The sequence below is a fragment of the Cornus florida genome, unplaced genomic scaffold (genome assembly GCF_030987335.1).
Source record: "Cornus florida cultivar Cherokee Brave unplaced genomic scaffold, ASM3098733v1 CherokeeBrave_3.0.0_Hap2_Chr03, whole genome shotgun sequence".
NCBI classification, from domain to species: Eukaryota; Viridiplantae; Streptophyta; class Magnoliopsida; order Cornales; family Cornaceae; genus Cornus; species Cornus florida.
The window spans coordinates 46,802,958-46,818,187 of NW_026775573.1; the positions used below are offsets into that span (position 1 = coordinate 46,802,958).

Genomic DNA, 15,230 nt, shown 5'->3' on the forward strand with positions numbered 1-15,230 from the left:
TTGCAATAACGACAAAGATATAGAGACATGTGTTATCTATTCACTCGCGTTAGTTCATTTGCATCAGAGGGAGAAGATTTTTTTAACTTATCCATTATCCACGGGGAACATTTGCTTAAGCTTCTTGAAGAAATGAGAAGGCAAAAGCGGGTGCAATATAATGATGAATACTCGTCCAAGGCTGGCAATGGGCATTAAATTCATGTCACTTACGAGCAAAGTGGCCATGACATTACTGTAAATGGTTTTAAAAAACGGGACACATCAAAGAGGGCAGAAAAAAAAGATTCAAACCAACATTTGAAATTGCTACAAAAAAGGGAAAGAAATATTTGAAACAACCCATTCAATCATACGTGAAGCATAAGGTGAGTAACACTATAATATATTACAAATGTTTAAAACATATCAGTTTAACTGCCATTGGATTTTCATTTTAATTTTTCTTTTTTTTTTTTTGGGTGCTAAAATTGCAAGCAAGTATGCATGGATGTCCATACCACCTGGTCCACCCCCAAGCCCTAACTTGCAAAGGAGTTATGACTACCAGAAGTGAATATTGAACTACGATTTGTCACAAGCCACCACAGAAGTGAATATTGCTTCTTAATCATCTTATTATCTATTTCTCAAGTAAGTTATTACCTATTTCATATAATGTTATATTATATATATATTTTTTGTTTAAACAATTATGACAATTATTTATACAACACGCTTGTTGCTAAGTTAATAAGACAACCAATCATGTTAAAGATACAACATCAGCAAATCTTACCGGTGATTGGGTAAGCCTATTCTTTTATTTATTTATTTTTTATAATAATAATTGGTTATTTATTGATGGTAATACATATTTTATTTTTATTTATTGTATGTTTTTTAAAATGCAGCCCTTGGATCTAAACTATTGAAGTTGTAGTTGAGAAGACATATATGGCATTGTTTAATATCTGCCAGTCTGGGCTTTGCTCACCCCCTATAATTTTGTAAATGAAGTAGATGGTACCGAGAATAATTAGCTTGATTGAAGATGGTTGATTTTACTTTACTTCCCTTGGGAATTCTTGCCTAGTTGAGTTTCATTATTTGGTTCTTGTTGAGAGTTAACCTGCCTAGTTGCTTTTACTTTATTTCCATTGAAAATTATTGTTATTGTTCTATTGAATCATACTTTGTAATCTGGTTTAGAATACTTATACTTTGTGAGAGGCATACCAAAAGTTGTGATCCTATTGAATTAGTCCAATTATTCGCCTGTACAGAGCAAGTTTTTATCTGGAAACTCAGGCATGTTGCGCATATGTACTATTTTGCTTGCATTTGGTACAATGATTTATTAGGCAACTTTTTCCTATGCTTTAAAATTTCTTACGCATTTGCCGAAGAGAAATCTGCTATATTATCATTTCTCGCATTTCAAATTCCAATTCAGCTTAGAATAGAAGGAGTTGTGGAATAGGTAGTTAAATTCCAAAGTGATTTTGTGAAAGGCCTTGTGTAGGGAATTAGAAATGGAAACTTAGGAAGAAAAAAAAATCATACCAATGCCAAATGGGAAATAGGAATGGAGTACTCACAAATGTTAGAGATGTCAATGCCAAATGGGAAACAGGAAGAACTCTTCCCCAACTCATACAACAATCCAAGAAGAATGACTGTGTCTCTAGGCTGGACGAGGTGTTTGATAGCCCAGTCAAGTGCGTCCAAGCTTCATTTGTTTCGTTTTACGTTCATCACCACCATAACAGTCTCTCCCCGTGACGATGAGGGAGATGAACCTAAATGGAGTCCCATCTCTGTTTCTTGCTCCCTTTTGGTTTAATTTCCAAAAATGATAGTTTCTCTGAGGGCATGTATTAGTAAATGAGAAAGAGAATGGTTGTTTTTTTTTTTTTTTTTTTTTTTTTTCCTTGGGAGATAACACTTGCTTAGTGTTGTGGGGGAATATTCATCCATGGGTAAATCCGCTATTAATGAAGCTAACAAGGTTGGGTTTGCCAAGGTTACCCAAAAAATAACAAAACAAGGTTGGGTTTCTTGTGTTTTTTTATGCTTGCTATAGAAGGTGTCTTGGCAGTTTGTTGTTTTCCGGTCTTTTGGTTTGAATTAAATGCCGATATGACTATTAATAGTTGTTTATTAAATATTTATTTTTTGCATTGTTCTATAGGTTAAGTTTTTCAATTACTTGCAAAATTTTTGGTTATTATCAAATTCCATTTTAATGGTAGGAATATCTCCAGGATTCAACAAAATCATGTTAGATTTATCGATCGATAAACATATGTATTCATCTAATTTTAAAATTCAAAACAAAATTTCCAATTTGAAATAGTTTCAAAGAATTTTCCTAAGAAAATAGCTCTTGAAATACAAGAAAACTATGAATCTAGCAACTGTAAATTGGAAATATTACCCGTTTGGCATGCCAACAATTTGGTCGTGGCAAATAGGTTAGAATTTCAAGTCTAATCACCAGAATCATCATCCGAATCAAAATTTGATGGTTAAAACCTTTGCTGAAGTCTAATCTTATCTAGGTATATTCACTTGAAACGTCATCCTCGTCGAATTTCAATTCTGATCACCAGAATCACTGTCAATGTCAGAGTCTGGATTTGATGGTTGAAACATTTGTTGGAGTCTCACCTTATTTAGGTTCATTCACCAAAACTTCATCGGAACCTCGTTGAATTTCAATTCCTATCGCTAGAATCATTGTCGGAATTAGGATTTGATGGTTGAAACATTTGCTGGAGTCTCACCGTATTGAGGTTCATTCACCAAAACTTCGTTGGAACCTCATCGAAATTCAATTATGGTCACCAGAATCATTGTCGGAGTTAGGGTTTGATGGTTAAAACATTCGTTGGAGTCTCACCGTATTTAGGTTTGTCTGCCGAAAACTTCATCGGAACCTCTTCGAAATTTCATGGAAAGATATCCCTTTCTTCACTTTCTTAGACTTACTTTCAACTCTTGACACCCTTATAATGAGCTTACTTCATACCCTTTATGGTGCTCAAGTCTCCTCCCTATCTTGAACTTGCTTTCAACCCTTTGACACCCTTAAAATGGACTCACCTCAAAGCTCTTTTATAGTACTCCAAGCCATGGGTGATTTATAAATGTCGCATTTATTCTTATCATGCCCAAATGTTATTACTAAACATTAAAAAGAATATTTTCAATAACGTTGTAAAGGAAAACTAATTTAAATTTTGAAATTCGGATATATATATATATATATAATAAAATAAAAATTAAATTCATGTGGTACAATGTACAAATGACCAGTGATTTAGCACCACTTGGATCAAAAAGTCAAAAGTACCTCAAATTCTCCTCTAAAGTTCACATCGCCGTAGATGACGCCGAGAAGCTGATCTCTGCTTCTCTCTCCACTGAAACTGAAATCGGAGAAAACAAAAAAAAATGGACACTCCCTACCCAAAACCCATAACCAAAACCCAAACTCGCATTGGCTGGATTGGCATAGGCGTCATGGCCTCTCGCCTCCTGTCAGCCGGCTACTCCGTCACCGTCTACGCTCGAACCCCTTCCAAAGCCTCTCAACTCCAATCCCAAGGTGCCCATCTCGCCAATTCTCCGATCGATGTCGCTAAAGCCTGCGACGTTGTCTTCACAATGCTGGGACACCCACCAGATGTTCAACAAATTGTCTTAGACAACGGAAAACGGCCTCCTTGCCGGTCTAAACCCTGGAGGAGTAATGGTCGACACGACCAGCAGCCACCCTGCGCTCGCCCGGGAAATTTTTGCGGCTGCCCGTGAAAAGAATTGTTGGTCTGTTGATGCTCCGGTGTCCGGGGGCGACATTGGGGCGAGGGAGGGGGAAGTTGGCAATATTAGCGGGCGGAGATGGTGGGGTAGTGAATTGGTTGTCACCATTGTTTGATGTGATGGGGAGGGTGACTTATATGGGCAATGCGGGTTGTGGGCAAAGCTGCAAGATAGCGAATCAAATTACGGTGGGAGCGAATTTGGTTGGGCTGAGTGAAGGGTTGGTGTTTGCAGAGAAGGCAGGGTTGGATGTGAGACAGTGGTTGGAAGCGGTGAGGGGAGAGGCGGCAGGGTCGATGGTGATGGAGTTATTTGGGGAGAGGATGATTGGGAGGGACTTCAGACCTGGTGGTTTTGCTGAGTACATGGTGAAGGATTTGGGGATGGGCGTTGATGTTGTGGAGGCAGAGAGTGACAAGGTGGTGGTGTTGCCTGGAGCTGCATTGTCCAAGCAGTTGTTCTCTGGGATGGTGGCTAATGGGAATGGAAAGCTTGGCACTCAAGGACTGATTACCGTTATAGAGAGGGTCAATAGCAAGTGAGTCTCTCTCTCTCTCTCTATATATATATATATATATAGATTTTTGGTGTTTGGAATTAAAATGCTGAGTAAAGGAGTTTGGGAGCAGTATGTTAGCAATATGAAGATGGAATTGGGTTCATTAGATTTGAGTGGTTTTCAGTTGGAACTGAAATTAGGCTTGATAAGTGAAAACAGTGTATCTATTCATGTATTTATTGGATTGTCATTGTGCTATACTGAATTGTGTTGTGTTTTAAGACATTGTCAATGGATTAGTAGGTCCATAACTACTGTGAAGCCATGTCATAGGTACCTTGCTACACGCATTTGCACCTAGCAAGAATGGCTGAAACTTAACGGTGAATTAAGATAAAGGATTTTGGATGCAAAAAGTTTGAATGATTTGAGTCCTTCAAGCATTGTTACATAGACAGAAAGAAGATAGTAAAATTTATGCTTCAGTTATAAGGATCATGTGAACAACTTACTATTTAAATATATAGGTTTTGTACTACTTATCAAAAAATGTATATATATATATATATATAGGTTTTGTACCCAATTTATAATTTTTAGGTATGTGTCATGAATGGTTTCAACAGCAGACAGAAGAAGTTGGACATTTATATGCTGATCTCAATCATGGACATTTTTTATCAGTATCTATTAATCAGATTTGCAATTTCAAATCTCCTGTAAAAAGAAGTCATTAGTACCTCAGTTTATACGGTAACAATAACAATTACTCAATAAAATTACTGAAATCACATACGCACATGCATTGGTAAAGGAAATAGTAAATGACAGGAAAAAACAGTTTTATCCTTAGTGCTTGCATTTAGGATCAACAAAATGCTAAAATTCATATCTACAAGCATTAGTATAGTGAATAATGCATTTAATAAATTTTAAATGAGACTCTATAGGATTAGTTTGATATCTGACATGTGCTTCATTGTCTGAATGCGATATCTAAAGCTTAGCAGTCAATTACATTAAGCTGTCTATCACACTCTTACATAAGGATGGATACCCTGAAACAAGCCTAATGTTAAAAAGGCTTGGGAGGTTCACTTTGAAGGTATCCCCATGTTTCAACTTGTCCAAAAACTCAAGTTGGCTAAAGCTGAGCTTAAAGTTCTCAACAAAAACAGTTTTGATAATCTTCCAAAGTAAAACTGAGGACTAAAGCTGAGGACTTGTACAACATCCTGCTAGGGATTGATGCTAGTCCTACATCCCATGAGCTCATAATTAAGGAGCAAACTGTCCTAAACCAGTTTATCCAGCTCAACAAAGTAGAGGGGAGTTTTTATAAACAAAAGGCTAGAATCAAATGGTTCCAGTTGGTGGATCAAAACACAATTACAGAAAGCATTCCAATTGAATCTTCTTTATTGAAAAAAGATAGTACATCTCACTACGTCTCCCTCATCTTTTGGTGTACTCTGCTTCTATTGATAGTAACTTGCTGAATTTTGTCCAACAATTTATTTCTAACCCCATTTCCAAGTATCTGGGTCAAAACCTGATTGCTACCATCACAGACCAAGAAATTCTGGACACTTTCGTCTCCCTTAAAGGATTGCAAAGCTCCAGGGCCAGATAATTTCAATGCTCTGTTCTTCCACTGAGATTGGTATGTCCTTGGGGTTAACTTCTGTAAAGCTGTCATTCTTTCTTTTCCTCTAATTCTCTTCTTTCTGAGGTTAATTCCACTTCAATTTCTTTGATCCCCAACATTTCCTCTCGTACTAAAAATACTGGTTGTACCAATATCTTGTTGTAAGACAATCTATAAATAAATGCATTACTTGGAAGTTCATAGGACTGATAACTCGAGGCTCTGATAGAGAGTCGTGCAAGGCCCTTGATATAGACCTAGAGGGGGTTGATTAGGTGTTGTAAGTTGGATAAGCTAATTTTAACTACTTTTTGAATTTAAACAAACTTAATGGAAATTGAAATTCAAATAATAATAGAGAAATTAAAAACTAGTCAATCCATTATCCACGCATGCAAATAACAATTTCAATTTCAATCCATTATCCACGTTGTAGCCTAGTGGTACTTCCTTCTAATGTAGAAGGTTGAGGGTTCAAGTCCCCGTTGAGATAAGTGGGTGTGTGTGAGTGTGTTTCTTGACATGGTAAAAAAAAAAAAAAAAAAAAAAAAACAACAACAACAACAACGGAAACAGATTTTTACGTGAAAACCCCCGCAAACTGAATCCACTATGAAAAAGAAGGATTACAACCTAAGTTAACAGTTTCCAAAGTCCTAGAATCCCCTGGTTACCTCCATGAAACAGATCAACCCACCAATTCTCTGTGAGTCTCCAAGCACATGATCCGCTTATGAACCGAGTTTGCTCCTGTCGAATCTGCTTCTCCAACCAGTGATTTAGTTTCAGTCGCTAGTCGTCCAAATCAGTCTTTGATTAATTGGAATGATTATGGTGTTAGACTCTTCAGTTGAAGTCCACAGCGATATATGTCAACAAACAATGAAAAACACTCACCAATACTGATTTATGAGGGCAACTAAAAATATGATCCACACCAGAACCCAATATAATGCTCTCTCTATATGTATTCTCTGCATGCATATGTTCTGCCTTGAAGTAGTGTATATATGCAAAATAGAAATATATAGAGAGAGTAGGGTTTGCTATGTTCTAATTCAAAAAGGAAACTGAATTTCCACAGTTATCAATCGATCGAAGTGTTTATTGTTTCCAATGGTTCTTGATTGATGGCTTGATTGATCAAAGTGTACTGCATATTTTAAGCTATATAATAGGTACCTTGAGGCTAATAAAATTAGATCTCTAAACTATACTTATCAAGCATTTTGCAAAGCTCAACATCAAGACCATTTAAATCTAAACTTTCGGTCTTAGGGAGAACCGCATGGCAATGGTGCCTTGCTTTTTTGAACCTAATTATATAAGCTTTCGCCGATTCTTTAAGCAGTTGAGACAACCTAGATAAACAGCCATGGATTCTGTAGGCTCAGTTCCATAGAAATGAGAATGAAACATTTGTTTGGTGGCAAACTGATGTATCAGGAGAAAAGAGTCACCATAAAGAAATTTTGGGGGAAAGCCTTATTTTAAGAAAGTCATTCAACCTAACTTTTCCACATTAGACTATGAAATGACCAGTGTGTTTAAGTGGTCGAAGTAAAATCTTCTCCTGAGAAAGTTAGAAATTTTGGGACTCGATAGCTCTTGGGGAACTCAAATCAGTCTATATAGTCTGGATATGATTTCTTATAAATTGGTTTACCCACTCTCGACTTGGTCTCTATTGACCAACATGGGCTAATGCTGACGCTGCACCTGTGGTTGAGATAAGGGTACATTTTAACAGATTAAATTATTAAAATAATCTTGTTCCGCTGGGTGTGGAATTACCTGTAGGTGAGGCTGAAAGATGGGATTTGGGGTCTCCAGTGAACTTGCTCGTACCCATTCCAATATGTTGTTTATTTAATAGTGGTTGATTGATTGAAGTTCTTATCATTCAGCACCTGAGCAGGCTGAGGAACCACCTGAGGCTGATGCTGAGCCTGCATTTGTTGTTGCGGCTGCATCTATGCTGGCTCTCGAGTCTCAGTGTAAACTGGTGGCGACCAATTTGGTGATGCCACAGGTTGCTGCATAATAGGTGTTGGTTCAGCCTAAACAACTAACTGGTCTATTCTGATGTTGTTCGAACCTCGATGACAAAGTTGAGGGAGTTGTTCAAGTGTATGGCGGAGTTATGGTGAGGCTCTAAGGCACCGTGAACCTCCTATGTGTTCTATCTTTCGTTGGACTCTTTAAGTCCATTTTTAGTGTCAGGTGAAATTGGCTTGTGATTGCTAGTCTCACCTTCATGCCGGGGGTCTTGTTATGGTAGATTTTGGGATCTTGATCTGGTGATTGACATGAGATTGAAGTATTTGACACTATTGAAAGATTTTAATCAGTGGAGGAAAATCTTTCGGTAACTAATGTTGTTTCCTATTATTGAAGATTTTCCTCCACTGATTCCTCCATTAAATATTCAATAGACACAGTGGTCTCACGTGTTCCAAAATTGTTCCATTCGTTTTTACATGGGCGTGCTAGAGTCACATTCTGACTCAGAAGAATCAAACTATCCTTATATTAACGTGATTGGTCTAAATAGACACAATCAGTCCGGTTAGGAAAAAATGCTGGGAAATAAGGATGCCCCTTCCCCTAATATTTTCTAGGCCTCTAGAACGATGACTTTGTAAACAAACAAGTTTGAAAATGAAATGAGTAACAACAGCAGATTGAAATGAGAATAACACGAAACTCATATCATAATCAACCATATCACCCATGGGCATTAGCCCAAACGGTATGACTTTTCTTCCCCAAAGGGAAGGTTGAGTGTTTGAACTTAGAGGTATTTGTGGAGGTTTGTTTGAGCTTTCTAAAGACGAGAAAAAAAAAAAAAATATATATATATATATATATATATATAGGACAATACTTAGGTCCTCAGTGGTAAGAATTTGCAATATATTCTCACCGCTTATGTGGTCCAATGAAAAGAAAACATGTCCTCTTTTATTAAAGAGATCAGGAAAATAAAATAAATTGGATCTTACCCGAATGAGATTGGGTAAAATGGGTTCAGCACTTTATTTTTTATTTTTTCCCGAACTTGTTCTTCGAAATTATAAACCTTACTTTATTATAGTTGCAGAAGGATTAAAACCAAGAGAGACCTTGAATCTTTTCAAGAAGCTCGTGTGAAACAAATTCTGAACAAACTTGATGAGTCCTTGCTTCTAACTCTATATGTAGTTTGCTCTAGGGCATGATTTGATTAAGTTATCACTTTTGTTTGATAGTATTCAATTGGTTAAACTAATGGTTCGATCAGTCAACTAGTTATGGATGACGTAAAATAAATTTTCTAAATTTCAATCCCAAAGAGAGAGAGAGAGCGAGAGAGAGAGAGAGAGTGACCTACTCCAATGTCAACATTCAATAAACTGAAAAAAAGAAGACTAATCTCTTTGGATTTCTCCAATCACCTCTACAGTTCTATACAAGTATTGATTAAGTCTAAGACGGAGGCTTGATGCTCCAAGAGTTTGCGTGTGTGTATGTGTGTGTGTGTGTGTGTGTGTGTGTGTATATATATATATACCGGTCTTCTTCCTGTCCTTGGTACTTGCGTGCTTGTGTTCCTGTTGCAAGAACCCATGACAGGTGTCACAATATGGCCTGTGTTAGGAGATGATATTGGGTGAGCCGGGCATACACAAATTGGTCCCACTTATGAAGAAATGCTCTCAACAAATTGATACGGTTGATTTTCATGGGGTGACTTTCCCAATGCTTGAGAAATTATTATATGGTCCCGGACCAATCACTGGTTGACGCTTTATCCAGCCTTTTGATTATGTATCAATAGACGGGAACCATGTAATAATTTTACCCAATATTTACTCCTCGGCGAGTTTTTGGTCTAAAAAGTTCTAATCGCAAGTATTGTGAGACTCAATATTTTTTTATCCATTTCCAAAACTTGTCCTTCCAAATTATAAACCTTACTTTATTATAGTCGCAGAAAATTAAAACATGTTTGAAAGCAAAGAAACCTTGAATCTTTTTAAGAAACTCATATCTAGGATATGATTCGATTAGGCCTATTTGGTAACTGTTTTGTTTTAGGTGTTTTTGTTGCAGGGCTTCCTTTCAGGCCCAAAACATGTTTAGTAGCTGTTGTTTGTTTTAAACAGTACTAAAACATTTTCAAAATTTGGGCCAAAAAGTGAAACACCAAAATGGTGTTTTTTCTTGTTTCAATACTGTTAGCCCAATAGAAGCATTGTAGCAGAGGAAGTAAGTTATGTCGAACATTGTAGCGGAGGAAACAAGTTTAAAAGCCATTTGCAACATTCGACCCGATATTTTCTCTCTCCTCTAAAACCCCTAGATGTCTGGCGATTTGGGGGGCGACCAAAACGAACCTCGTGATATTGACTGTAAGTTCTTTGAAGCCCTAAAATACTTGTAATAGTGTGATTACAAGTGTTCTTTGATTCTAAAGGCGATTTGATTTCTCTCTTGCAGTTGTGTGAGGTGATTTGTTTTCTTTCTTATAGTTGTGTGAGGCGATTTCTCTCTCTGTATTCAGCGTCTGAAGGAAGAAGTAGCAGCAGCCGCCCTATGGTACCTTTCTTAAATTATTCTCTATTTTGCACTTTCTTTCATAGCGATGTTGATTTTTTATTTTTATTTTATTTTATTTTATTTTTTCAATTTCTCCATTTCTGGGTTTTAGTTGAATCGAGATTATATTTTTTCATTTTTGGGTTTTGGTTGAATTTTTTGTTGATTTTAAACCCAGATCCATATCCGTAGTTGGAATTAATTGTTGTTAGTTACACTGGGATTTCGATTTTGAGTGCTTGCATGAGTATTGTTCTGTAGTATTACTATTATTCAATTGTTCTATTGAGTAGAGTCCTAATTGAAATTTTCTGTTTGGAATCCTTGTCAAATTGTCCTTCTATTTGATTAGATCAGATTCAGTGTAACACATGGATTTGTTTTGGGTGGTTTTGTAACATATGGATATGGATATGAATTGACATTTTTTCTTCACAATATGTATTCTGATGAAAAAAATAAAAAATAAAAAAATCAGAGTAGATCTTGACTGCCTGGGATACATTTAGATTTTATGCATGAAGAAAAACTTGGGGTATACTGAAAGGTTTAAGAGAATTTTAACAGAGAATGTGTTAATTTTTTTATAACTTTTCCTCTTTTATATTTAAAATTCAAATTGAACACATGACATTCTAACAAGTATTGTTCTTTTTCAAATGAAACCAATATAAAGGATTTTTTTTTTTTTTTTTGTAATTTAATTAATTGGTCAAAACCTTAACTATAAGGCGCTGGAAGATTGTGCATTGTGGAAAAACACCAATCGATGCTATAATTGGCAACTCATGGTATGTACTATTATATTATACACCTTATAATTATTAATTAATTTGTTAGGAAGCTGTATAGCTAGTGTTGGGGAATTCATAAGAAAGAAGGAACATTGCAAAGCATTTGACTAAATGGAGGGTGGGTACCATTATATGCTGGAAATTTTTCTTGGTGTTTCTGCAAGGATCTCTGGTGTACCTTAAATAGCTGGCCTGCAATCACATTTCTCAACCATTAATTGTTTGTCATCGTTACCCTCGTTTCTAAAAATTGCTTTAACCCAGACAGGCCTTCATGTTTGATCCACATGTTTTCAAGCATCATGAGTCGTTCTTATAAAGCAATAATATTTAAAAATAAATAAATAAATAAGAAAAAAGAAAAAAGACTGAAATAGCAACAGTAAATATGTGGGCATGAGACCAAGACTTGATATTTTTTTCTCATCTTACTCCATCTCTTTATGACCATCATTCATGGAGATTATTTTTCTTTGCATCTTGATCATTTCCTTTCGCTCTCGTGCTTTGTTTTCATAAAGCGGCTCCAAAGCAAAAGCTATAGTGGATAAGCAAAAGTAATATATAATGCTTCACACACACACACAAACACATATTTTCCTTTTATTTTTTATTTTATGATGTAAATTCTGCTGAAGATTGCTTGCATGAATCTGTTGTTTAAATCTTTGTTTTTTCACAATGACGAGGCAACTGAATCTTACAGTAGTTTATTATGACTAGCTTTTCACTTGGGTGAACATAGTGGTTGCAGTTCAATCCATGTTTAATTTAGAACATTAATGTTTAAGTGGGTTGTCTAAGTGAATGTTTGAACATTAATAGGTTAGTTTATATATTCTAGTCAATTATATTATTTTTGTTGTATTAATTATAATGTTATTAATATGTTAGATAGATATGAATGTGGAACAATGCAGTGATTATCTCATAATTGAAGGAGAAGGGGTGGCTGAAGTTACGAATGATGGAAAATTATTATGGGATGACTCACTCGATGAAAAATTTGTGAATATTATGGAGGAAAAAGTTAGGGCTGTAATTGTACTGGCACAACATATAATAAAAGTGTTTGGAATAATTTGGTAAAAGAAATGAAGGTTCAAACAGGGAGAAAAATTAGTTTAACCCAACTTCGGAATAAGTTTAACCAATTGCGGAAAATTTATTTCGAGTTTAAGAAATTATTATCGGAGACTGACGTGGGATATGATCATGAGACGGGCATGGTTATAGTTGAGGAAGAGAGATGGGACAGGTTGAGCAATGTTAGTAATTTAATTATTAGTCTTAAATAAATAATAAAATTTCGTATATTATTTGTTATGAGGTTAATATTGTAACAAAATTTGTAGGTTGTTACGGGTGCAAATAAGTTTCGTAGGCATGGATGTAAGCATTTTGACAAGATGTCGACTATATTTGGGGACACATATGCAACAAGTATGCATGCCCACCCGTCCACTACAGTACCCCCCGCAATCATTTTGTCCACTCCCAATGATGACGATGACGAGGAAGAAGGTTGTCAGGTCAATCTCCCACCTTTACGTAAAGGTAAGAAAGCCAAAAGAAATGGTTTATCTCCCGGTATGGCTGCACTCTTGTCAAACATGAATAAGAATTCTGCGAGGAGAATTGCGAAAATTGAAGCTGCAATAGAGAAAGCAGCTAAAACATCTTCTACTTCTACTCGTGTATCTTCATGTGAGAAAGGAGATGATGAAGTTCTCTCTCCCTCTAAAAAGGATAGAGATGATGAAATGTTTGATGCTTGCATGCTCCTTTTACAAAAAATACCTAAAATTGAGATGGCCCAATTCGCTAAAGTATCGAAGTTGTTTCATGATTCTAAGAAGTGGCAGAAATTTTTTCTTTCGCTACCTGAGGAAATGAGGATTGGTTAGGCACTGAATGTTTGAGTCTTTCTTTATGGATGGTTGTGTTTTGTGTCATCGTTTAACTTATTACTATCTCACATTTGGATGACTGTAATAACTTAAATACTTTTATTATCTCACATTTGGATGACTGTAATAACTTAAATACTTTTATTTTTTGGATGCCTGTTACTACTCAAATGCTTTGTTTATTATTTAAATGTTTTGTTTATTAACTTAAATGCTTTGTTTGTATTAAATCTTTAAATAGAGTAATGGACATCTGGAACAATATAAGAAGAATAATTCAATTATATGACGATGAGGAGGACAATGAGAGTGTTTTAATATTTGCTGCTCTTTTAGAAGAGCAGAACTTCTATTCAAAAAGCCGTTGTAGGGATTCAATTTTACAAGGGGAAGCGTATCTTATGGAGATTCTAAACGGCCATAGAGAAAGATGTTACGAAAATTTAAGGATGTACCTTAAAGTTTTAAGAACATTGTGTAGTACCCTGAAAGGTATAGGGCTGAAGGATTCTAAATTTTAACTGTATATGAACAAGTGGTAATCTTTTTGCTTACTTTAGCTCATAATCAAAGGAATCATGTTGTAGAAGAGAGATTTCAACACTCCACTGAAACCATTTCCAGACACTTCCATGCTGTGTTGAATGCAGTATGTCAGTTGGGCACCTATATCATTGTCCCTCTTGATTTTTCTATGATTCGAAATAAGATTAAAGGGTCTTCTAAGTTTTAACCTTACTTCAAGATTTGCGTGAGAGCTATAGATGGAGCCCACATTCCTGCAACTCTGCGAATAGCTACACAACTTCCATTTCGTGGTAGAAATGGTCATACCACACAAAATGTAATGGTTGTATGTGACTTTGACATGAGATTCACATATGTGTTAGCTGGGTGGGAAGGCTCCGCTAATGATTCGAGAATCCTAAAGGAGTATATTGAGAATGAGGCAATGAACTTTCCAGCTCCACCACTAGGTATTATTATCGTACAAATTCACTTAATGTATGGCTAGTTTATTATAGTGTATATATCTTTATGTATTCTAAACATGGCAGGTAAGTATTATTTGATGAACTCAGGGTATGCCAATAAGCTTGGTTATTTGGCCCCATTTCGAGGTCTTACTTACCACTTTCACGAATACCGTAGGAGTAGACCACCCCGTGGTCGGAAGGAAGTATTCAATCATAGGCATTCATCTTTGAGAAATATAATTGAGCGATGCTTTGGGTTGTTGAAGATGAGATTTGCTATTTTGAAGGCAATGCCTCCTTATAAGTTTTCAACACAAGTATTGATTGTAATGGTTTGTTGCACATTACATAACTTCATTAGAAATCAGCATCAGCCTGATGATTTATTTGATGGTGACGATCTTCCTCAAAGTGATGGTGAAGACGATGAGATTGTTGAGCATGTGCCTCCGGCTCAGCGTCTAGAAATGGATCAGTTATGTAATACTATTGCTGATCGAATCTGGAATTCTCTTGGGCACTATTGATCTTCCTGAAAGTGATGGTATGTTTTTTCTTTTATATGTAATATATTTGTTACTATTGTGGGCTTGTTATATATATATATATATATATATATATATATATATATATCATTTTTGCTGTTACTATTTTGCTTTTATTATTACTGGTTGATATTATTATTATTATTATTATATTTCAACTTAAATGCTACCATTGCAGATATGAAGTGTGTTGATACTCTCTTGAATGTGATGTGTGCTGTTATGAAGATGATGTGTCCTACTATTAAAGTTTGTTCCATAGAAGTGAAATTTGTGTTTTTTGAAATATGTCTCCTATAAGATCTTCTGCGTTTTTCTGATACATTCCTAACAGTTAAGGAAAACATAAGGAAACATTTTTTTATTTGTTAAGCATCTTTTTCTTCGTTTTTTAATCCTATTGTTGAAATTTGTAAACAATGAAGTGAATTGTGTTTGAACTTTGAATTATATCTCATGTGCGATAAAC

General features: G+C 35.7%; 2 protein-coding genes and 1 pseudogene across 3 annotated transcripts; all 3 read left to right on the forward strand.

The window, feature by feature from the left end:
• Positions 1-3,280: 3,280 nt before the first annotated feature.
• Positions 3,281-10,028, forward strand: LOC132300422 (probable 3-hydroxyisobutyrate dehydrogenase-like 2, mitochondrial; annotated as a pseudogene).
• Positions 10,029-10,133: 105 nt separating this feature from the next.
• Positions 10,134-13,402, forward strand: LOC132300424 (uncharacterized). 2 transcript variants are annotated; one of them, XM_059797471.1, is made up of 3 exons: positions 10,134-10,348; positions 10,437-10,535; positions 12,685-13,402. In XM_059797471.1, exons 2-3 carry the CDS (start codon positions 10,533-10,535, stop codon positions 13,234-13,236), a joined length of 555 nt encoding a protein of 184 aa, XP_059653454.1. In that variant the 5' UTR covers positions 10,134-10,348; positions 10,437-10,532; the 3' UTR covers positions 13,237-13,402. The 2 variants fall into 2 exon arrangements, with proteins under 2 accessions (XP_059653454.1, XP_059653455.1); XM_059797472.1 differs by lacking the exon at positions 10,134-10,348 and having other exon boundaries at positions 10,359-10,535.
• An 82-nt stretch (positions 13,403-13,484) lies between these two features.
• Positions 13,485-14,743, forward strand: LOC132301562 (protein ALP1-like). The gene is made up of 4 exons (XM_059798805.1): positions 13,485-13,731; positions 13,800-13,888; positions 13,985-14,216; positions 14,298-14,743. Exons 1-4 carry the CDS (start codon positions 13,485-13,487, stop codon positions 14,741-14,743), a joined length of 1,014 nt encoding a protein of 337 aa, XP_059654788.1.
• The last annotated feature ends 487 nt before the right edge of the window (positions 14,744-15,230 follow it).

Bases quoted from the DNA above. Each gene is read 5' to 3' on its own strand.
- LOC132301562 (XM_059798805.1), top strand. From the start codon at position 13,485: ATGGACATCTGGAACAATATAAGAAGAATAATTCAATTATATGACGAT. The intron at 13,889-13,984 runs GTATGTCAGTTG...CCTTACTTCAAG, and splicing joins TCCATGCTGTGTTGAATGCA to ATTTGCGTGAGAGCTATAGA. The intron at 14,217-14,297 runs GTATTATTATCG...TAAACATGGCAG, and splicing joins CTTTCCAGCTCCACCACTAG to GTAAGTATTATTTGATGAAC.